Source organism: Mixophyes fleayi, chromosome 4 (genome assembly GCF_038048845.1).
Source record: "Mixophyes fleayi isolate aMixFle1 chromosome 4, aMixFle1.hap1, whole genome shotgun sequence".
NCBI classification, from domain to species: domain Eukaryota; kingdom Metazoa; phylum Chordata; class Amphibia; order Anura; family Limnodynastidae; genus Mixophyes; species Mixophyes fleayi.
This window is the reverse complement of record NC_134405.1, coordinates 320,797,432-320,822,667: the sequence shown is the minus strand read 5'-3', so window position 1 is coordinate 320,822,667 and position 25,236 is coordinate 320,797,432. Positions and strand designations below refer to the sequence as shown.

Genomic DNA, 25,236 nt, shown 5'->3' with positions numbered 1-25,236 from the left:
CATGGTGGCTTAGTGGTTAGCACTTCTGCCTTACAGCACTGGGGTTGTGAGTTCAATTCCCGACCATGGCCTTATCTGTGAGGAGTTTGTATGTTCTCCCTGTGTTTTGTGTGGGTTTCCTCCAGGTGCTCCGGTTTCCGCCCACACTCCAAAAACATACTGGTAGGTTAATTGGCTGCTAACAAAAAAAATAAAAATGACCCTAGTCTCTGTGTGTGTGTGTATGTTAGGGAATTTAGGCTGTAAGCTCCAATGGGGCAGGGACTGATGTGAATGAGTTCTCTGTACAGCGCAATTAGTGGCGCTATATAAATAAATGGTGATGATGACGATGATGACTGCATCTTTGGATATGTCAGGGGATAACTAAAGAGTTCCTAAGAGTGTCAGCTCAACATCCACATACTGGCAGTACTTGTGTTTTATATTGAGTGTGAGATCGATTTTTGGGTGGTTTCAGTCACTTTTAGACAGACCCTGGTTTTGTTTCAATGAAGCCTGTAACACAGGTGGGTCTGGTCGTGATCAAGGCGCTGTATACAAAAATGTATCAAAACTGGTATGGATTAGTTACACAATAGTACACTGATTTTTCTTTTTAAGAGAAGTTGCTCACGAGAGAAATAAATACATTTAATTAAATTCAGAGAAACAGCACAACATGCAGTATACAAGGCTACAAGTGAAGATACAGAACACTAAAACATTACTAACAATCCTACCTGTGTTTTTTTTTTCAATTAAATAAATAGCAAAGTTGATTAATATTTTGTTAAAGGAAACAGATTAAAATTGACTTTAAAAGTTATTTATTTATTTTAAATCAATGACAACAGATAGACAGTTTGTGGAAAATTAAGCCTGGAGAGGAAAAACAAACATAATAAGCTTATTGGACCATCTCAATGTAAGCAAATTAATATTATCTACATGAAACCCGCTGGTAATACAAAAACAGACCACAAAGTTTATTTTGTATTGCAAAGAATGTCGGAACAGGCAGCGTTTCAAAGGAAGAATGAGGATCCAGCGTAAAACAAACGGCTAAACAAACAATAACAAGGAATATATAAACCTATGAGAAAACTCAGACTACAGTGAATAGGTCTGTACGCCATATTGTACAACTGGCAATTAACTGATTCACTGCCAGAAGGATATATACGTTGACAATTAATTTGAAGCCTAACTTTTTCAGTGACACCCGATGTCACTTGTACGATAGGTAATTGCAGATACGGAATGTAAGAGACAGCTTTGGAATGTTTGAAAACCAAGCAGAACAATGCAAGGTACTGTTTTGACCCCCAGGCAGAATATTGCATATTCAGCCGGAGGGATTAATAGTAAAAGTAATGACTTAGCATTTTTGGCGCAAACATGATATCGCGTGGTAAGCACATATTTCCCTTTTGGAAGTAAAAGGGTAAGTCCATCTTTGTGGAATTTTTTTAGCGGTTAAATGTGCCGAATAGATCCAAAGGAGCCGTATACCACAAAGGTGGCTTTGCCATCAAGCTGACCTTAGGCAGGATAGAATATCTTCTATGAAATACAACTCTAAATTACTACTAATAAAAGGTAGGTTTTAATGGTCTTTGAGTATTTTCGTACAAATGCTGTTAACCCTGCACTTTGTACCTGCTCCCCAGACAACCTGGCTTGCCGGATACATGATATGATGACGCACATACTGTTATAAAGCCACGCCTATGTCAGGGAGAATGGAGAGGGTACGGCAGTGATGAAGCACTTAACAGCACTGTACACATTTGCTCCACCCAGCTGATGATGCAAATAGCATCATAACATCATGACCGCCTCTTCTTTTTATCTCACATAGGGCGAGTGTGAAACGTAAGCAAGAATGCTTCAGTCCCCCTCCTCACATCATGACACTGTCTCTGTCACATGCAGCCCTGTCCACACTAAAGGAATCACAGGAGTGGACGGGACTCCGCTTTCCACATGATCAGCACACTTGTCTCCTGAAATAATCTGTACTGCTGTAAATATTGTGATGATCTGATTGGCTCACAAACTGGGGACATCCCATATGAGTAAGAAACAAGGCAATCTGCCTTAATAAATGTCTTAATAAATGTGTATCATATCATAGGCAAACCGAGGTTGTTTTTTCTAGTGCCTGGAAACCCCACTCCAAGCCTGGGGCACTGTATAATTGAGGTAGCTGGACACTGCCCCCGCTTCACACGGCTCTGCTTGCAAAGGGAGAGCTGCGTGCACCTAACAGTAGTGCACGCAGCATTGCCCATGTATATTATGGGGGTAGGGAGAGTTGGAGAGCAGCCAAACACTGTCTAATATTATAGCCACGCCCCCATACATGCTGGTCACTCCCACTGGCGGCGTGTTGTGGAAACCCCCCTCTACAAATCATGCGTTTGCCCCTGCATATTATACTAGCAAAGACTAGGGATGTATTAGAAAAACGTCCATTAGTATTGTTTTATCCTTGCTTTGGGGCAGAATCTTTTCCATCAAATGCAGAATTCAATCACTGGCTGCCTACACATTTCATTGGATATAGGTGAAACTCTGTATTCACCTTCTAATTCAATATTCATCTGTGATGCAGCCACAGCCTCACATCCTCACAGCAGGACCAGCAAGTGTTCTGTGTATGAGCCTCGAGCCTTGCACAAGAGATCTAACATTCAACCAGCTCTCTCTGCAGTATCAAGCAAGACACACGCTCCATACATGCAGGTTAGGATAGTGAAATCATGTGAAGCTTTTATGTGTAAAAAGAAAAATGAAGTGTTTATAATTGAAAGGAGAGACAGGTCATAACATGACACATTCTGGTAACATTTTGGAATGTTCTGTAAATCATTCACACAGAAGATATTATTCCTTATGTAGGTGCTCATTCACATGGGTATAAAACAAACAATACTAATTAAAGAATAGACAAAACCTAGTTTATTCTCTCTTTTATAAAGCTTAAGAAGCAACTTCAATGCGTTTCAAAGCCTCCCTGCCTAATAGTGTAGTATGTACTTAGTACACATCCATTGTATTTTACTAAGTGTTAGCACATATTTGCCATCTCTCCCGGAATTTCCAGGAGATTCCCGAAATCCGGGTAGGTCTCCCGGACTCCCGCAAGAGGCAATTTGCCCACTTCCTAGGGCAGTGGGCAGGATGGGAGCTGTAATGTCATGATTTGTGGCGAATCGCTTCATTTTGGCCCTGCCCCCAGCGACAAAATTATGATTCCGCCCCCTTCCGCCCTCCCATCACGCCCCCCTACCCGGGATCTCCCGGAGCTCAAGCATTCAATGTCGGCAAGTATGTGCTAACACTTTGCAAAGCTACAGCCAACACTGAAGTTGACGCATAGCAAAGTGAACACTTATCAGAAAGTGTCCGTGGACAGAGCCATTTGCTTACAACATGCTAGGACTATCAGTAACAAAACGTGTTTAATGGGCTTTGAGAATGACCCTGTGCAAAACATCTAATGAAGTAATGGCACTTATATGCTAATCCTTCAATGGAGAACATTTGGAAATCAAGGAAATTAGGTAGAGTTGGTCTTGTGGTAATCTGGGGCCTGATTCATTAAGGATCTTAACTTGAAAAACTTCTTATTTCAATCTCCTGGACAAAACCATGTTACAATGCAAGGGGTGCACATTAGTTTTCTGTTTTGCACATAAGTTAAATACTGAATGTTTTTTCATGTAGCACACAAATATCAACTTTAAATTTCAGTGTACAAATAAGCTATCAAGTATTTGTGTGTTACATAAAAAAACAGTCAGTATTTAACTTATGTGCAAAACAGAATACTAATTTGCACCCCTTGCATTGTAACATGGTTTTGTCCAAGAGACTGAAATAAGAAGTTTCTCAAGTTAAGATCCTTAATGAATCAGGCCCCTGGACTTTTAATAGGGTCAGTATTCCTACCCATAGCATATAGCAGAAGCACATGAGAAAGAGATATGTGTTATATAATCCTGTGATTTTGCAGTGAGTACCTATTGGGATTTTTGGGTCTAGTGGGAGCATTTTTGGAAAGTTGGAGGTCTGAGGAGCACATGGGAGCATTTTGTACCAAGTGGGATATCTGATGCACATGCATAACTCCCAATGGCACTGATTTTGGAGAGACATCTCGATTCCTGCAAAAGGGGCACAGACTTAAAAGGAAAGTGGGTGGTGTTTTACCCATTTGTGGGGAAAGTTTGGGCGGAACGGGACCAGGGCATATTTTGTCCCGCTTTCGGGATTCTAAATGTTGGGAAGTTTGCATGTGTGAGCCCATTTTGTGGTAAGTGGGAGGTGAAAATAGCATATGAGGGCATTCTGTGTCAAGTAGAATGTTTGAGTGGCATGTGGGGGCATTTTGTGGCAAGTAAGAGGTCCGTCGGGGAATTTTGAGCACGTGGGAAGAGTGTTGGGGTGCGGAAGGGGGCTGTAGTTTTTATTATTGAGATTAGGGTAACGTTAGAGGGACAACTTGCAGTGTATTGGGTTGCCCAACACAGCACGACAACCTGAACAAACACTGATACAGCAACTCAAACCTCAAGGGAGGACCATACAGTAGAGTGCAACAAAACTTCACCGAAACCATAACAACCAATTTCTGAGAGGCAGTGTAATAAGAATTACAGACTAACTAACCCTGCTTCATTTACATGGCTGGAAATAACGAGGTGTCTTATGTAATACCAGAAATGTATACTGTTCAGACAATGAATAGGAAACCTTTCACCTACTCTCATAAATACAGTTTCATACCTGCAAAACTAACTCCTTCTCAGAGTGTGAAAATAGTCTGTCTCAGCTTTTTTAATTGCAATAACCGGAATGAAACGTTTGCTAAACCCATAATTGAAATTTACAAATATGACCCATGGGAAAATACATTGTTTAGTGTTAATCTGACATCCCACGCCAGCTGTTAAAAAGGAAAGTATTACCTCTTCCCCACCTCTTTAGAACAGTGCACTAATGAGATCTGAAACAAGTCAAACACCCTGCAGACATTTCACCCACCCACCCGGTATATGAATCCACTAATCCACACGGTAAAGCTCATTTAGAAAACCCGCTGGATGCGCACTGCCAGAAATCTTGGCTTTGCATCAGTTCTCCATCACGGTCCCATACACATCAAGGTGCTCTCAGCTGAAGTGTCTGCAACACTCAAGTGCGGTTTGGTTAGCAGGGAGGCAGAAAAATCTGAGGGTGCGCACTATGCAAAAGTGTAAATGTCACATCAACGTTCAAATTCAAAACACTTTAGAACCACTACCCTCGGTAAGTTAAATGTTTAATTTTCCTACTAGATTAATTGCAGGGGCGGATCTAGAAAACTACTGTACCCGGGGCGATTTAGGGGGGGCGATATAGGCCCCACCCCTTTCTAACAGTTTAGGTTGCCGACGGCTGCACAGTATGTGCAGGTCCGTCCAGCAGTGACAGGCAGGGACAGTGTGCTGCCCGGCTGCTCTGATTGTGTTTTAAACACAATCAGAGCAGCCGGGCAGAACACTGTCCCTGCCTGTCACGGCTGGACGGACCTGCACATACTGTGCAGCCGTCGGCAGCAAGTGTCTGCTAGGGGAGGGGGCGATCGCCCCGATCGCCCCCCCCCCCTGGATCCGCCACTGATTAATTGTGAGAGTGAGGCACCATCGAGCCTGCCCTTATTACACTTATGTGTGTTTGTCTGTTTCTTTGACAATGGAAGCACTCCTGAAAATCCTCTTCTCTGCCGAAATGAAACTGAAACGTGCAAAATATGTCCAACTAAATGTATTGAATGAGACCCGGAGGTAAATGTATGAAGCTCCGGGTTCTTCAACACCCGCGAGTTCGGCGTCTTCAGCGCTTAAATTTAAAGCGGCGCTGCCTTGTAAAGGGAAGTTTCCCTTTACAAGGCAGCGCCGCTTTAAATTTAAGCACTGAAGACGCCGAACTCGCGGGTGTTGAAGAACCCGGAGTTTCATACATTTACCCCCCAATCTCTTACAACTCTGAGTTGGTGCAAAATTCAGCACTGCTCTACAAAACTAGACAAACCGATGGAACTACTACGTACTTAGCAAGACATATTGCCACTCCCCCCGACGCTTCACATCGGCCAGCACAAAGTTCTGCTCAGGCACAAACGCCACCAACTTGCTCCACAAAACGTTGCTCTTTGGTCACGCCTCTCAACTTTTGAAAATATGGATTCAGAACATATCACTTGCCCCTCCTCCCATCTAAAAAGCATATCACCTCCTAATATTCTGATGATCGGGACAGAGGGACGAGTCCCTAAAATTAGGACTGTCCTGCCTAAATTCGGAAGAGTTGAGAAGTATACTTTGGTGGAAACCAAGGCACTTCTGTGCAATGTTAAGTGCACAGCACCATTAGATACAATTTTGAGCTGAGCCTTGACAGTTCTACAAAGCAAGTCTGTCAATCTGGCCCGCCAGGGAGCAGGGCTATCCCCCGGTAGGCCCCGACCCTGATCGCTCCCCTCTGCAATGGTGGGGGGAGCGGACACTTTAAAAAACGAAAAAAAAAAAACATACTCACGTGATCGCAGCGCCGGCACCCCTCCTCCCTCCTCCGTCCACACTGAATGTTGGGCGTTACGTCATCATGCCCGACGTTCAGTGAAGAGCGGCGCAGAGAGGAGTCGCAAGAAGAAATAAGACAGAAGAAGAGAAGAAAAGAGAACAAGCCAATAGAAAAGGTAAGTGAAGGAACAGAAGCAAGGGGGGAGCAAAGACAGCATAGCAGAGTGTGAAGGGGGAGCAAAGATAGCATGGCAGAGAGTGAAGGGGGAGCAAAGGCAGCATGGCAGAGAGTGAAGGGGGAGCAAAGGCAGCATGGCACAGTGTGAAGGGGCGGCCAAAGCAGCATTGCAGAGAGTGAAGGGCCAAACCAGCATGGTAGAGTGTGAAGGGGGGCCAAAGCAGCATGGCACAGGGTGATGAAGGGGGCCCAGGAGAAGGTGGGAGCAAAAACAGCATGGCACAGTGTAATAAAGTGGGGCCAGAAGAAGAGGGGGCAAAGCAGCATGGAGGGTGCAGTGTGATCATAAGGAGGCACAGCATGGTGATGAAGGGGCACAGTAATGTGTGTGTGATGGCACAGCAGGCTTGTGGCACTGTAATGTCTGTATATGGTAGCTAACTAATGTGTGCTGTTCTGTTTGTGGGGTGATGGTGGGGCAATAAAATTTTATAGTGGGGAATATTAATTTAAGATGGGGTGGTTTGGGGGCTATTAATTGAATGTGGGGCTGAGTTTGAGGAGCATGAGGTCTATTTATTAAATGTGAGTATGAATTATTTAATGGCAGTGACGGTTGAGGGAAAAAGGTATATTTATTATATGTAAATGCTATTAATCTATTGCTGGGGCTGTTTTGAGGGATGGAAATAGGTTTTTATTAAATGGGAATACTATTACTTTAATGTTGGGGTTGGAGGAAGGTCTAAGTATTAATCGTGGGTCCTATTGATTTAACGCCAGGGCTGGTTGGAATTTTCTAAATGTACTCACTTTTTCCAAATAGGGCCCCCAACATTCCAGGATCCAGACAAGCCGCAACTAAAGAAACCAGCAGCCACAGGTGGTGAAAGTGACAGGAACAGGTAGAACAGTGAAATGTTCTGATTCTAGTGGGACAATCCCGATTTTTTCAGACTGTTCTGCCAAATCTAAGGGGCAGGTCAAGACTGTGTACTCTTTATATCCACACTGCATTCTTTATATACTACACTACGGTGCTAGCTGTCCTTCGTGGGCTGACCACTCCCCATCTAATGTCTGGTCTCGCCTCTATGATGGCTGGCCACACCCCCTCTGGTGGTCCCCTAGCAGTCCCCCGGTGGGTCCTTCATGCCCCAGTCTGACACTGTGCATAGCAGTGTATATACATTCCTACATACATAATCTATATACAAATATACATTATATTTCTACTGACTGTAACAAAACTATAAAGAGCATTTAATTATCACCTCTTACAAAGTACCTGGCTTGGTACAGGCTGTGCTGTGACATGCCCAGCACACAAATAGAATTTTTTGAAAAGGAACAGCTGAGCAAATTTAGGTGTACAGTTGGTGAACAATATTTTACTATGTCGTAAAAAAAAAAAATGCTGCATAACTTGTTCCACGAAACTCCCCATAGACAGTTTCGTAAACATTTATATATAAACTGTATATATATCTTATCTTGATTTTTTTAAGAGAAGTTATCAGATTTGTTTTAACTTTATTATGCTTTGGGGGGGGTGGGGGGTGGGTAGTCACAGAGTAATGCATTGTTTTTATCATTCTAACTTCCTCCTTGTTATTGGTGCTCACAAATATTGTTAATATTATGTGTAGAAGAGGGAGCCAGTAATGGAAGGAGCACTTAGCAGCACAGCTACAGCAATATGTAGCCTAGATGGGGAGTTATGGAACCTCATACCCATCAACAGTCCTGAATTGTGTTGTGCTTAAGCCAAGTACACAAAGTAAGAATTTGACATGATGTTATAGATTATGATAAAGTTCACAAAAGATTAACGTACATAATATGTTATAACTCAGCCTTTCTCCACCTACCAACAATCCGAGGTAGAAATGCGGGAGACGATAGGACACGTCTGTCATCTGCTACACCCCATCAGCCCAAAGGACACCCTAATTTGAGTCCGAAATGGGCAGGACTTAGGCATTTGAGGGTGTGACATGAATATATATGGGCATGGTTTGGGGAAAAACTATATCATACTCAAATTTGTCCCAATTTGTTGCTTTGTAGTGGTAAGAAATATGCTAAGATGATTACATTTTAAATCTCCATTGTCAAAAACTGCCACTAATTTTGCCTTTAATCATATTGCTTTAAATTTAACCAGCAATGATGGTCACAGTCAATTATGTGGTATGATGTGGTTGGTTTAGGACTGGGAACACTGAAGATGACATTCAGCTCGTGAAATGTGCAATATTTTGTTGCAAATATGGAATGAGGTTAATTGTTCTGGGGGTGCTGAATATTTTACTGATCTCTAGTCGAAAGCACATTGTATAGTGGTCACCAATGTGGTGTGCATTGTATGGTGATGCCAAAAACAAGGTCTCTATTCTGCATTGTATAGTGGTCACTAAAGTGGTCTGCATTGTATGGTGGTCACCATAACAAGGTCTCTATTCTGCATTGTATAGTTGTCGCCAATGTGGTCTGCATTGTATGGTGATCCCAAGAACAAGGTCTCTATTCTGCATTATATAGTGGTCGCCAATGTGGTCTGCATTGTATGGTGGTCACTAGAACAAGGTCTCTATTCTGCATTATATAGTGGTCGCCAATGTGGTCTGCATTGTATGGTGGTCACTAGAACAAGGTCTCTATTCTGCATTGTATAGTGGTCACTAAAGTGGTCTGCATTGTATGGTGGTCACCATAACAAGGTCTCTATTCTGCATTGTATAGTTGTCGCCAATGTGGTCTGCATTGTATGGTGGTCACTAGAACAAGGTCTCTATTCTGCATTGTATAGTTGTCACCAATGTGGTCTGCATTGTATGGTGATCCCAAGAACAAGGTCTCTATTCTGCATTATATAGTGGTCGCCAATGTGTTCTGCATTGTATGGTGGTCACCATAACAAGGTCTCTATTCTGCATTGTACAGTTGTCGCCAATGTGGTCTGCATTGTATGGTGATCCCAAGAACAAGGTCTCTATTCTGCATTATATAGTGGTCGCCAATGTGGTCTGCATTGTATGGTGGTCACCAGAACAAGGTCTCTATTCTGCATTGCATGGTGGTCACCAGAATGGGCTCTGTATTGGATATTGTATAGTGGCCACTAGAATGGGATTTGTATTTTATAGGTGACTACATTGTATTCTGGTCAAACTGGGTTATTTCTCTTTGAAACAGCATTATTTAAATATATTAGAAGGGCTCTGATCAACTAGAAACCACTCTTAAAGTCACTGTGTGAAATACTTCTACATAATTTACAGAGAATACAATTCTGCTCCAAATTATGGAAAAGAAAACAGAACCTTACCAGAATAGATAGATAGATAGATAGAGAGATAGATAGATAGATAGATAGATAGATAGATAGATAGATAGATAGATAGATAGATAGATAGAGAGATAGAATAAAAACACATGTGGCATGAATATATAACCTAACCTTATTTAACCTTTGGCGAGTAGCGATGAAAATGCTTAAATATAAAGAATATTTTCATAATACTTGTATAAAAGCTTGTAAAAAAAAGCTTTGACTAATAAAAAAAATCAGACCTACTTTTTTTTGCACTGTAAGTGGAGTTTTAATAGATATTGCATCTAGAATAGACACTTCATTTATTTCATTCTATTCCATTCTGCTCCTGACTTGAGGTGATGATAGATGTGCAGTGGAATGTTCTCAATTTAATGTGCATGATACTACAGTCAATACCTTGACAGGTCCTGTCAGACACAGGTTATTTTGAGATGCGATGCCGCTGCAGAATTCTGATCATGGTCAATCAGAGAGCCATTTTGTGATGTTGGAAGCAGGCAGTTCTGATGTTACAGCAGATAAAACGACATGTGAATGCACAGATCACACTAGCACACGGGCAACGGGAATGTTCACACTCCTCAAATCTTTCTGTTTTATTGAAATACGTTTTGAATGTCTGGTTCTATAGCAATGATTCAGATCTAGGCTCAATTTTGGGATTTATGTTAGTACTCTTTATTTAAAGGACCCCTAAAACTAAAATGAGAGAGCTACCCGCATAATTTGGAAAGTGCATCTGAGCAAGTGACACGTGGTGTCTTCTCCATTCTGTGAACATTATTATAGTGTAATTTACTTTTGTATATGCTTAATACAGCTCTTTGAGAATGATTAAAATGGTTATCCAGTTAAATTAAAAATCCCCTTCCTTGCCCATTAAAAACCACACATAATGGTCGTTAATTTCTTATTTACACTCAGATATTCAGGGATCTAGCAGTGATTATTTCCCAGCCTGCATGGTAAGAGATAAAACATGTCATGAGCAAAAGGCAAATGCAGGATTTGTATAGGGGGGTTTCCACACCACGCCACCAGTGGGCGTGACCAGCATGCATGGGGGCGTGGCTATAATATTATACAGTGCTTGGCTGCTCTCCAACTCTTCCTATCCCCATAATATAGATGGGCAATGCTGCGTGCACTACTGTGCGTGCACACAGCTCTCCCTTTTGAAGCTGAGCCGTGTAAAGCGGGTGCAGGGTCCAGCCACCTCAATTATATAGTGCCCCAGGCTTGGAGGGGGTTTCCAGGCACTAGGAACCCCCCCCCCCCCATATATATATATATATATATATATATATATACATATATATATATATATATATATATATATTTGTGTATATATCACAATAAACTAATATCAAATATAATATCAAATATCCGACAATACCAGAGGGTTGACCACACTGCAATCCACACACACCTATACCTTAGCAGTGTCTTTGTCTCAGTCACTTTGAAGGGCAATACCTGGCTGCTGAGCCACCCTCTTCACTCATCTGCCCACGTGGTAGGGACTAAGCTCAATGTCCTCCTGCTTTTTACTAATCGACAAATAAAACATAGTCCACAGAGGTTTGGTTGTCCACACAGGCATGATCCTGGACCAGCCTGACGGGAGCAGTGAGTCCTAGACAGCACAATTCCCAAGAGACTACTCCCCCATCTCCCTGCACTTGCATTTTTGAAGCCTCCCATGGTGTTGTATCTTTAGATGGGTAGTCCACAAACACACATAGGGATTGGGTTTGGCTGCCTGTGGACCTCCCCCAGTCCTCAGCTCACTTGCAGGTACCCTAGGGGGTCTTTGAGTACTGGTACGGTCATGCTGTACAAAGGGATCTGTGCAAGGGGTTTAGCTCCATAAATGGGGTTTCAGTCAAAATTGGTGGTCTTAGTATACTGGCCATGTGGGGATTGCTGTGCCATTGCCTCAGTTTCTGTGAGGGAGATGGTGGCTCAGTTACATCACTGTCCACAATACAACCTAGGTCATTTCTTAAGGGTTGAAGAGTTAGACAACTGTACTGGAACTGATTCATGGCAAGGACTGGTATCCTGTAGGCAAAACTTTTGAATAAAGCACATTTTACAGCACAAGAAGCCGCTCACCCCAAGTATATTTTTAAATATAGACAAGGAGCCTCTCTAAATGTCTTGCGATTATCATAAATAGCATCTTCCAAAGTTTATTGAATTATACAGCACCTTAAACCCAGGCTCTCTTTCTCTAAGGCCATACTGGCATTACGAAGTTTCAATGGTTTATGTCAGCCTTGGCCCCAAGCTATGGCTCAAAACTCCCCCTATTCTAATCCACCACTATTCCATTGACATCTTTTTACAAATTGTAGTCTTTTGCCTTCTATTATCGTCATCACATCATACAATATAACAGTGCAAAGCATATACACAATAAACACACAAATGAATGCTAAGCAAACCGCAACTGCACAGTACATTATGAATCCTGCACTGGGAAACTCCTACAAACTACAATGTCTAATAAATAAACAACCATCGAACAACTTGAGGTTTCGAGATCTGCTGACCAAAATTAGTACTGCATCAGCTGTGATATCTCTTGTCACAAATCACAGCCAATCACTGTGTAATATTTAAAAGTGTATTAAGAGAACATACACTAACTAGCATCTACCATTATTAAGACACTCATTAGTATATAATATGTAAATTCAAGGCTCATCTGATGTGCATTCTAAATATATGTTTATATATACATATGCGGCGTATATATATATATATATATATATATATATATATATACACACACACACACACACATATATAATATACGTATATATATATATATATATATATATATATATATATATATAGATATATATCTATATATATATATATATATATATATATATATATATATATATATATATAGCAACTTGGCTTGTAGGCTACAAATCCCCATGTGTGCATCTGTCTAAGTAGCCAACAAGGAACCATAAAATGAATACTGTTCATTGTAGTCCCGGTGGAAATCATGTGTTCTCCTGTATTTTTTTTTTATTTAGTTGGTAGGAAATTGTAACAGGGATTTCTTGCAGAATGTGCATGTTCAGAGGTCAGCATCGGGTAGTGAGACAAGGGAAAGAATGTCATGAGTGGATGAGGCTTGACATGAGGGAAAGCGGTACATAGCAGATGATAAATCACCTGATTTGGGAACAGAGACGGGTGCCTGCATATGATTACAAGACAGTTTTTCGAGGGCAACCCATCGGACAGGTCCCATTATTGTAAGCAACAGAGGGGCTCTTTTTTGTCCCTATTTCCACTGGGTAATCCATTGTGCTGGTCTGTTGAATCATATGATGAAAAAGACTGAGATTGTCTTGTGCAATAACTATTATTTATGATATTCAACAGTACAAAGTTTTATATGAGCAATCCATAGACAATTCTATCTGTCACAACATTGGTCAGATATCTCAAAAAAGTTACAAACAAATAATTAATGAAAAGAAAATACTCTCACACCAGCTGTAATTATTTTGTTTCATTCTGTTCTTGTTTGGACTCCTGAGGGTGTAATTACTAAACTGCTGGTTTGAAAAAGTGGAGATGTTGCCTATAACAACCAATCGGATTCTAGTTAACATCTATTTAGTACAATCTACAAAAATGACAGCTAGAATCTGTTTGGTTGCTATAGGCAACATCTCCACTTTTTCAAACTCGCAGCTTGATAAATTTACCCCCTGGCTGTTTTAGGGAGGCTATTTCTGTAGCACTTCACATGCTAACCAGAAGTTGGATGTCCTGTGTCATCACAAGCCTGGGTCATAGTCTAAAAAAAATCCCAATGAGTTAACCACAGACTTAAAGATTTGTCATGAAAATGGCATTACCCAGTCTGTTCTTTACTTCTTTTAGATGTGTCTGTTAATTTGTAAGTTAGTTTGTTACTGTTTCGTGCTTTTGTATGTTATACGTTTGTACAATGATCCCCACAATGTACAACATTGTGTAATATGCTGGTGTTTTTAGATAAAAGATAATAATAAAATGTCCATCTAGACCTCACATGATCCACATAGGTAAAGCTACATTTTTCAGTTATAATCAGTGGTCGAATCTGGATCAATGCTCACCACTTGATAATCAACTGTCATAAACAAAATTGTCTCCAATGCAGAAGTCATAGTGGGTGAGCTATTTGCATAGGTCTCAGTGCAGTTTGGTCTTCATAAAAATGGCTGCTGTCTGCTCAGTCAGTAATGACTGAGTTGCAGTCTAGGATAAAAGTTAATTCACCTGAAAACTGATGTTCTGGACAGCGTTCTACATAGGAAATTCTCAGCAGAAGAGAATCTGGAGTTTTCCCGTTTTTTTCTTCCACACATCACGCTCAGAATTCATCTCATGACACAGGTAGGAAAACATTTTACTACTATAGTGATAGAGCCAGATGTCTGTTCCTTGTGTTTATGTATGTATGTATATATGTATGTGTATGTCTGTGTGCCCTATTTTGTGTGTGTTTATGTGCATGTATGTCATACTTACCAACTTTCTGTTGGTGAAATCCGGGAGCCTGCAGAGGAGGTGGGCGTGACGGGGGGGGGGGGGGGGGGGGGGGGGGGGGCTCCAAGTGACGTCATTTTGGACCTGCCCCCATGACGTGATGACGCAAAATGCGTCATTTGACAGCGGGGGGCGGGGCCAAACGCCGCGATTCACCGGGAATCGCGGCGTTTGGGACTTAATTCTGCCCACTTCACTAGGAAGTGGGCAGAATTATCCAGATGCGGGGGATTGCCACACTCGCCCGGGAGCCCGGGAGACTCTCGCAAAATGCGGGAGTCTCCCGGATATTTCGGGAGAGTTGGCAAGTCTGATGTATGTGTGTTCCATTATATATATGTATATGTGTGCGAGTATATATGGGTGTAGGTTTGTGTATTTATATAAATGTGTGTTTGTATGTAGGTCTGTGTGTGTGTCTGTTTGTTCCATAATGTGTGTGTATGTGTCCCTTTATGTGTGGATCTGTGTGTTCCATTATATATGTGGGTATATAAGATATGGGAGGGGTGAGGGAACCAGAGTGGACAGCTTTGCATCACTATACCTTGATATTTCAATAATTGGTATTAAAAAGCATCTGAATACACGGAACACCAAGCCTCGTCGCAATGCTTCCTGCAATCAGCGCATTAAGGCCTTTAACAACCCGTTAAGACTCATGTAATTACACTCATTTCTCACTGTTAGGCATAGTGCTCTATTGTACCCCTTTAACCTAATTGTTGACTGTCCCTCACATTTTCCACTGTGTGAGATGACAGGTGCATTTTAAGGCATTTCTAAATGCAGCGTTGTTCTGTTCTTCTATCAGAGAGACAGGTTAGCACTATTCCCACTACTCCGCAAATCAGAGAATTGGAATCAGCACACTATCTTTGGAATGACCATTGATTCAATATTGAATCCATATTCTACTCATAAAACACATATCTTCACTGCAGAATCATACGGGCGATGCTTTCATTCTTACGTGGTGTCAGTTGTTTTTGTGCTGCAGTCATATACAAGCTTATTCTCTGACTTTTCCCCTTTTTTTTCTTGGAAGAGTAAATTTTCCCCTTCCAAATGTCCCCATTTAGGTGGGACAGTCCCAAATTTAGGGCTCTTTCCCGCCGTCCCAACCATCGGCTCCTTTGTTACGACAGTTGAAAAGTTGGGAGGTGTGTTCCATTCACCGCTGCTCTGCATAGCACGTGACAATGAATGGGTGTCTTAAAGGCAGGGGATGGGATAAGGAACGGCCTATCGATAGCGCTAGGCATGTCCTTGCGGGTATGGTCATGCCCATTGTGAAGTGGCAACGCCTATATCGTTTAAGGAGATGTCAAAATAGTGATCTAATAGCCACTATGAGTAACACTTTGCAGACCACAAAATAACAGCCATGTCACAATAGCAGGCCAAATGCTTTAATCTGCAGGGCGAACATGCCCTTAATACTGTTATTCATCCATAACAAAGCCCAAATATTAATAGCAGTGCTTGCAAATTATATTATTATGAATTGGGGGGTTAAGAATTAAAAAAAATAAGGGACCTTCTTTTTTAACCTACTCACGACCCGCTCCAGTATATTTTGCTTAGGCTGTTGGCTATATGTCTCTAACCCATATTTACTGGAATTAATAATGGCAGTGACAGGATACACTACATAGCCAAAAGTATGTGGACCCCCCTGCTAATCTTCTAATAAGTGTGTTTGGCCATTTCAGACACACCTATTACTAACTAGGCGCATAGGATCAAGCACACAGCCATGCAATATCCATAGTCAAACAGCGGAAGAACGTCATAGGATGCCACCTTTCCAGCAAGTCAGTTTGTCAAATTTCTGCCATGCTGGAGCTGCCCTGGTCAACTATAAGTGATGTCACTGTGAAGTGGAAATAGCTTAGAGCAACACCAGCTCAGCCACGAAGCGGAAGGCCACACAAGCTCACAGAACAGGACTGCGAGTGCTGAAGCATGGAGCACGTAAAGATAATCTGTCCCGGGTTGGAAAACTCACTACCAAGTTCCAAACGGCGCCTGGAAGCAGAAGAATTGTTTCTCGGGAGCTTCATAGATTGGGTTTCTGTGGCTAGCAGACACACACAAGCCTTAGATCACCATGAGCGATGCCAAACTTTGATTGGACTCTGGAACAATGGAAATGTGTTCTCTGGAGTGATGAATCACACCTCACTATCTGGCAGTCAGACAGTCAAATATGGGTTTGGTGGATGCCAGGAGAATGCTTCCTACCCGAGTGCAGAATGCCAACTGTATAGTTTGGTAGAGGAGGAATAATGGTCTGAGACTGCTTTTCATGATGTAGGCCTGGGCCTAGTGCAGGGAAGTCTTAACAATGACATTCTAGAAAATGGTGTGCTTGCCACTTTGTGGCAACGGTTTGGAGAAAGACCATTTCATCAGCAATGTCTATAAAAAAAATGGTTCCCCAGGTCTGGTGTGGAAGAACTTGACTGGCTGCACAGAACCCCAGCTTCAACCACATCAAACACATTAGGAACGAATTGGAACAACGACTGCGAGCCAGGTCTTATCACCAAACATCAGTGCCCAACCTCACTAATGCTCTTATGATTGAATGGATGCAAATCCCTGCAGACGTGTTCCAAAATCTAGTGGAAAGCCTTCAAAGAAGAGTAGAGGCTGTTATAGCAGCAAAGGGTATGTTTTCTTTTTTACGCATAGCTTATTTGTGGGTTTCTTTTGCCGAATAAATAATGCCCTTTTAATGTCCATGGTTTTGGAATGAGATGTTCAATAAGCACATATAAATTAGATAAGCGGGTGTCCACATACTTTTGCCAATGTACTACATAGTTGCCAACATTGGCAAATTGTGTCACGGGAGGTCCGGGAGGCAGGGTTGTGTGTGGGAGCGAGGCTTGAAGAATCGTGTCGTTAGCCCCGCCCCCAAAGCCGTCATCACTTTCTTCAGCCAATAAAAATAGGGGGCCTCTGTTGATTTTGCAGAGCCGGCCGGGAATCGGGAGAATTGGCCGACCCAAATTTCGGGAGTCACCCAGACATTTCGGGAGAGTTGGCAAGTATGATGTACTATATATCCACTCCCCAAAAATATTTTTAGCCAATACTTCCCCTAAACTAGGTATTGTATGCCTACAGTGATCAAGGGAACAGATCCAGTATATAAAGCGGTCCTCTCCTTGAGCTCACAAACAGGAGATTTAAAATTAAAACAGTGCTAGGTCTCTTTTTAATACAGTTTCTGATTGGACATAAGCAATATATACAGTGTCTATTAAAATCCCCCCCACGCCCCCCAAAAAATGAAAATCTCTGGATTCAGCTATGTTTAAGAACAGACTTGTGTTTAAACTTGTAGATTAAAATTAATTAGAATTTTAATATATTTAACCATAATTAACAATACATAGAAATATCTGATGCAATTTGAAATGATTTTTAATATATATATTTTTTTATTTCTTATAAGTCTCCCCCCCAATATCTTTGGTTGTTTAACAAATATAAATATATATAATTTACCCTCTGAGATTAGATGAAAATCAATTTTGTGTATCAGTGACAGGTTCATTCATCTTGGTTGCATTGCCATAATTACACCGGACTAAGATAAATTGCATATATTATAGTTACCATGGCTGTCTCCCACGGAATATGTAGCTGGAGAAGATAAGGGGGGAAGGGGAGAGGAGGAAAGAATATGTACAGACTGGTACTTACTGAGCTCTGCAATACTTCCTACACGGGTGGCAAGCAAAGACTGCTCTATAGTCCTCAGTTCTGATTGGCTAAACATCTGCACATCACCTGGTTTATTGGGCCTTTGCTGCTCTCTATGGAGGTTCAAACTGTCTGGAAGGCAGAGGACTCCTGAAAATACAAAACCAAAAGAAATAAGATTGCTGCACTCTTAAACCTTACAAGATAAAGGTCATCTAAGTATAGTCAAGGGCTGGTTGGCCACTAAGAAACATAACTTAAAAGCTCTTATAAATGCTAAAAGGGAAAGTGGATTTCCTTACAATAAAATAAAACTAAATTTCAGTATCCAGGTAGCAGAACAATAGAAGCTCCAACTATGGGTCCATTATAAATATACATTCCTTTATAGATGCATTGTCCACACTAAGAAGCTTATTTAGCATAGTGGTTTAATGTGCACAAATGCAGATAATTTTCCAAGTGCAGTTTAGAGCAAATGTTTGATTGGTTGAAACTACAGCACATTTTTGCACATAGCATCAATTTATTTAATAACCCCCCCACTGTTATCAAGCCCCAATGTTCCTTAGCATTAGGGAGATAGCACTTGCGGTCATGTCAAAAAGGAAGCACATCTTCTGTTTTACATATAAGGACACAATTAACAATCATCTAGTCCTTACCAAGTCCTAAAAGATTATAAATCTAATTGACAACTCTAAACAGATTTTGTGGAGTTGTCATTTATTCTGCAAAAAAACCCAACATGATATGATTCCATATCATTAAAGATGATAATTTGGCTCATTTGTGCCGATGCTGCTAATCAAGTGCACTTCATTGATTGTTCATCAGGGTGTGCTCCTAACTCCATTTAGTAAGAGAACCTTTCCAGTTCAGTTTGGAACATTCAGTTTTGTCTTAACATCAAGCCAAGGAGAACACATCTGCAGTGATCTCAAGGAAGAAATTATTGTGCGGAAAGCGTTATAACATAATTTCCAAGTATCTAAAGTTCTAAAGTGAGAAAGATTATTTACAAATGGAGAATGCTGAATACAGTTCCCAATCTTCTCAGGAGAGGGCGAAAATCACTCAAAGATCAGATCGTAAGATGTGCCACAGAAGTTTTCAAAAGCTACATCCAGGAAACTCCGAGCCTCTCTCAACATACGGTAGCCAGGAAAAAGCCTCTTCGAGAGAGAAGTGAAGTCCATTACTGAGCTTAAAAATGTATTTAATCGCCCAAATCAAGCATTCTGGGATCTCCAACTCAGACACTTTATTTAAGCCGCTACAATAAACGAACAGTTCACAGAGGACCGTCCCTGTTTCAGACTCTACCTCTCTCAGGCTCCCTCCAAAAGACTAATCTCACAAATGTATAAATTGTGCTTAGAAACAATTCCCTCTTCACTTCTTAATTACACCTTAACCTGGAATCAAGAATTAGATATGAGCCTAGAAGGGGAACAATGGCACCAGGTCTTTCAATCTACACATGCAAGCTCCAGCTCAGTTGTGGTCCTGGAGGCACAGCTCAATGGTATAAATGGCTGAGTATCCCCAAGAGAAGGATGTTGGGCAGTCCAGAACCCTGGTACACCATTCCACGCCTGGTGGTGCTGTTCTGAGTTGGCGAATTATTGGCGAGAGGTGACACACATCTGAGGAAATAACGGGTCTCCCGTCCAGCTTCACCCCTGAGTTCTGGCTTTTGGGTATGCCTATCTCTAATTTAATAAAACTCAATACTAAAGCATCTTATGAATGCGGCCAGAAGTATTATCCCTTGTAAGTAGAGATCTGCAACTCCTCCAACCATCTCGTAGTGCTTCAGGAGATATCATCTTTATTTGTACATGGAAGACTTAACAACATCAGACACTGATAATATGAATTCCCAACCATGTGGTACAATTGGCTAAGTTACAAAGAGTCCGCTAGATACAAGGCGAATCCAGCGCAGATCCCCGGGAACAAAATCCCTTTAAGGTCCATGATCAGGTAGAACCATTTTTAAGCCCACTCTCCCCTTATTACCTGAACACCGTTTGCAGACCAATTGAAGCCCTAAACGTTCTGACCTACATGCTATACTTATACTATAAGGCCTTAAATAAGATCTGTATTATATGGTGCTTGGGCGTGATCTCTCACATTATGTCATTGCCTTATCTATACCATTTGCTACAGTTCTGATGCTGTCAATAATCTACTATAAACTGATCAACTCTAAACTAAAAATAGATTGCATAAAAAAGCCTCTTCTCTCCAAACACAAAAATCACAACTTAGGTATGCAAAGTTGCATCTAAACAAAACACAATACAGTATCTTTTAGACAGACAAGAACAAAGTGGAGATGTTTGTATTTAACGCACAACTCCAGGTTCGATGAAAAATAAACAACGTATCACCACAAGAACCTCATACCAATTATCAAGCACACCGAGGGATGGGTGACAATTGGTGTTGTTGGATGTCTTGAAATCTTTGAGTTCGCCATGAACTCCACTTTAAACCTGAGCATCCTAGAGGAACATGTGAGACCATCTATCCAATAACTTTGATCATGCAACAGGGCAATTATCCTAAGCACAGCAAAAAAAAAAATCAAGGCTTTGGAATGGCGAGTCAAAGTTCAGACCTCAACGGCGATGAGTTGATGTGGCAGGACCTTAAGACGGTTATGCATAAACTAATGGCCTCAAACAGGAGTTAAATGAAGCAGTGCTGTAAGGAGGGATAGAACAAAAATCCTCAAATATGATGTAGGAGGCTAAAAAACTCACATACAGGAAATTACTACTTCAAGCTATTGCTGCTAAAGGTGATTCTACATACTACTGAATCATGGGGTCTACTTACCTTTTCACATGTAGATAGATAGATAGATAGATAGATAGATAGATAGATAGATAGATAGATAGATAGATAGATAAATCTGCTAATTATTTGTCACATGAGATTATATTATCGAATTTTAGGACTGGGTGAGGACTAAGGGCTAGATTTACTAAGCTGCGGGTTTGAAAAAGTGGGGATGTTGCCTATAGCAACCAATCAGATTCTAGCATTCATTTATTTAGTACTATCCACAAAATGACAGCTAGAATCTGATTGGTTGCTATAGGCAACATCCCCACTTTTTCAAACCCGCAGCTTAGTAAATCTAGCCCTAAGTGGTATATAAAAACACAGCTTTGAAAGCAGGTGCACGTTGTCACAACTGTATAAAGCATGTAAGTAAAGGGCTCTACATCCTGCCCTGTGCTTCAACCCTGGATTTAGGAAGCTGCGCATTATAGGAGGGATTGAGGAGATCCCAGTCCCGGGGTTACTTTGTTCTGCTAAATGAAAGGAGAGTCAATAACTAAAACAAGGAGGCAATAAATCCAACTTATATAATGCAATTTTTATCAAGCTTTCCAAGAAATCCTTAACAGATCAGTTCTAATAGATTTACTCCTTTAAAGCTAATCTACCACCTAGTATATACATTTTACTAAGTTGGTGAACCCCCGAGGAGAGGTTTGGGGAAAAACAGATGCAGTGAGCCCCTACTTGGGAGGAAAACTGGAGCTTGGGGATGTTGCACATGGGAGTGTGAGCTGAAAGAACGTTCAGGAACCACAATCCTATTACACTACCTACATACTAGGTAGTAGTATGGCTTTAACACAGGCGTGTGAGCTATATGTTACATTTTGATGCTGCAGAAATAATTATTATTACTTCCTGGTCTACTGGAATAGCTTGAAGACACTGGACACTATTTCCGAAAGTGCAAAAAATGCTGCCCTACAGTACAAATGATTTTCTGTGACCTCACGTGCCTATTTCTGCATGATTGGGCATGTTTTAGTGGAAGTGCACAGAGTTGCTTGTGAAGATGGCTGTGTCCTAGGGAGGTGCAAACTTTTGTCTCTTCTGATGGGGGCGGGCTAGGCAACATGAGATGCTGTTTACTGAATGCAGGCTAGGCAAACCTAGGCGTTTGATTTTATGTCCACGTGTAAAAACAAGTTTTTTTGTGATATTATTACTTAAACGAGATTCAAAGGGTAAAGAAGATCTGAATAATATAAGTGAAATAACAATGTGCTTATACTATTATATAACTATGTCACCGTATTCTGCTTCACTCCTCTGCTGCAAGCCGCCCCGTTAGGAGAGAGGTGTTTCTTTAATTAATCTGGCAGAGTTTGAGTGACAGCTTCACAGAGTTGCTTTGCAGAAATGCACTGTGTGGTCTGGTTTATGGATCCATACACAGGGGCAGGGGAGGGCCAGTGATGTCACAGCAGCTCAGATGACTGCATTCTCAGGTTTGGTTCTGTATCAGAGCCCATCAGGACACTTTCCCAAAGTTTTGGGAAGTGCTTCAGCTGTCTGCAGTCCAGTTGTGGTAGCTTTTTAAAGGTTTTATTAGTCCAATGCATGCTAAATCTTATGGTTATTTCTTTTATTTTCTCTCTTTTTGTGTACATATAAAATAAAACCCAATGTGCTCTTATGCTGCCGATGAAGTTACTGAGCAGTGAGGGAATGGACTATAGAAAATGAATGGATGGTATAATTACAAATTAATACAGCGTTGATCTGAGATATGTTGTTAAAGCTTTCCGACGGGTCCTGCCCATTGCTACTCCCCTCAATGCCCTCACAAGCAGCATATTATCGGTGGGCACCACGCTGGAAAAAGTCTGTGTCAACAAAAGCAAGGGAAGTCCAGCCAAAATTGTGTTTGGGAGGAAGGGGAAGCGGCAGAGGCCACAAGTACAACATAAGAGGACCCCCCCATAGTCACCCATGCGTCTCAGCAAAAATGCCGCAGTGAACGTATCGCCCAGGAAGGACCCACACAAATAATTTATTTCAATTTTCTTTGCCAAAATACCCTATACTGCAATACATGGGTATTTTCTCTAAAGCAGGATACACACACTAATGCAATTATCGTGCAGAGCACACGATAACCGGTTTGATCAGATATTGCTGGAGTGTATATACTCCCACGATCGTGTCTTATCATACCAATTAACATCACATCGTTTTATTTGTTTTTATAAACTTCCTAAAAATCACGATCAAAGATGGAACGATGTCAGGCAAATGTGTGTTTGTCAGACTCACGACCAGCAGCGTAGGCAGATATCTGTGTACGTTCACAATCTTTTCAGCTGATGGTTGCGAGAGATGAAGGACACAGATCTGAAGGTAAATTGTGTATGTGTGTGCGCATGAATCAGCACGCTCATTGGGACCTTCAATCGTTGATGAAATAGTTACGGAATTCGCATCTAAAGTAAGATTGCATTAGTGTGTATTCAGTTTAAGGCGTAAGTAAACGAACAGGAATGAAAATGATTGTAAAAATTAGTTTTAGTTGTAATTCCCTTTTAAGAGAAACATCTGAAAACTAAATAAAAGAAAGAGGAATCGCATACAAAACACTGTTTGACAATGATGAATGGGACTGTTCCTACATACAAGTTGGTCACACCCTAAAACATTCAAAGGAAAGTTTAGTATGTTTGGCCTTTGAAATATGTGTCTTCTACTTTGAAATAAGGATCCTATTGACCAGATGGTTATATAAGATTATTCAGCCATATACACATTTTGTTTTCATTTCATTTTCTTATTTTAGAAGCATTGACATCCATTGTAATAAAATGCATTATTGTCCTGTCTACCAAATAAAATACAAATAGTTTCTACACTTATGTCAATAACATTCATTTTGACTACAGAATAAAGGGAGTGACAGGACATTATTTAGATGAATGAGATTGTACTTAATAAAAATCTTACTCTCTGCTTCTTATTTTTTTTGCAAATACTTCAGGTTGATAACTGAGGGGTGGCTGGTCCAGGGGGCAGACGGCCGAAGTCCCTTTGAAGGTACAGAGCCGGCATCCTGTGTGGCTGCGTCATTCATATTTACAGCATGGGATCTACCGGCGTCCCATATGCTGTACAAAATGGGTGGGGGAACTATATATTGCATTGCCCATGAAAATACCACGTAGGTCATACTTGCCAACTCTCCCGGAATGTCCAGGAGACTCCCGAAATTAGAGCAGGCAAATATCCCGCAAACGGCCTCTTGCCGTCAAAATGGCCCCAGCCCACACGACAAAAATGGCATTTTTATCGCTGGGGGGACGGGCCAAAATGACACAATTCACCGTGCCCCGCCCATCACGCCCCCAACCACGCCCCCCTGTCTGGGATCTCCCGGAAAGACCTCTTAAAAGGCTGGCAAGTATGACGTATGTATCTAAGGAATTATGCTTAATACAATAAATTATCTCAGGCACAAAGTATACAGAACGTGCCTATTATATTCAAGATGGTCAAGTTAAATTCAACTCTGAGAAATCTGTCATTACCAATAAGAACATAAGGGGAAACTGATTTCTCAGCTAAATCTAAGTGTGTATTGTGCATATTTTTTTTTCCTTCAGGGTATAAAAGTACCATAGGCTGGGTACACACTACAGGTTTTTCACCCGATTATCACGCCAATTATACGATAAACGACTGTTAGGTCCGATATTGTGTTAGTATGTGCGTTCCCACAATCATGTTTTATCGCTCCAAAGCACATTGTATCTTTTCATTCGATTTTGTAATCGGACTAAAAATCTCTATAAACAATGGAACGATGTCGGGCAAATCCTGCAGTGTGTACGCGCACACGACCGTCAGTGTCCATAGATCTCCATAGAGTTTACAGAGTCATGATCTTTTCAGCCGATGGTTATGACAGATGAAGAGCACAGATCTGAAGGTAAATCATGTATAGTGTGTGCACATGGATCGGCATGCTGATCGGGACTTTCAGTCGTTGGCAAAATCATTAACGATATTGTATCGGGAGA

The 25,236-nt window shown here is 41.3% G+C and overlaps 1 protein-coding gene across 2 annotated transcripts in view; it reads right to left on the bottom strand.

Annotated features, from left to right (window-relative positions):
- The window catches only part of ABTB3 (ankyrin repeat and BTB domain containing 3), a 183,920-nt gene that overhangs the window by 64,775 nt on the left and 93,909 nt on the right, over window positions 1–25,236 (bottom strand). Inside the window, exon 2 of one of the 2 annotated variants that reach the window (XM_075210187.1) lies at window positions 18,362–18,511. The exons of the other annotated variant lie outside the window; for it this stretch is intronic. Coding sequence (XP_075066288.1) covers window positions 18,362–18,511 — 150 coding nt within the window. The remainder of the gene's footprint in view (window positions 1–18,361; window positions 18,512–25,236) is intronic. 2 annotated transcript variants of the gene reach the window in all.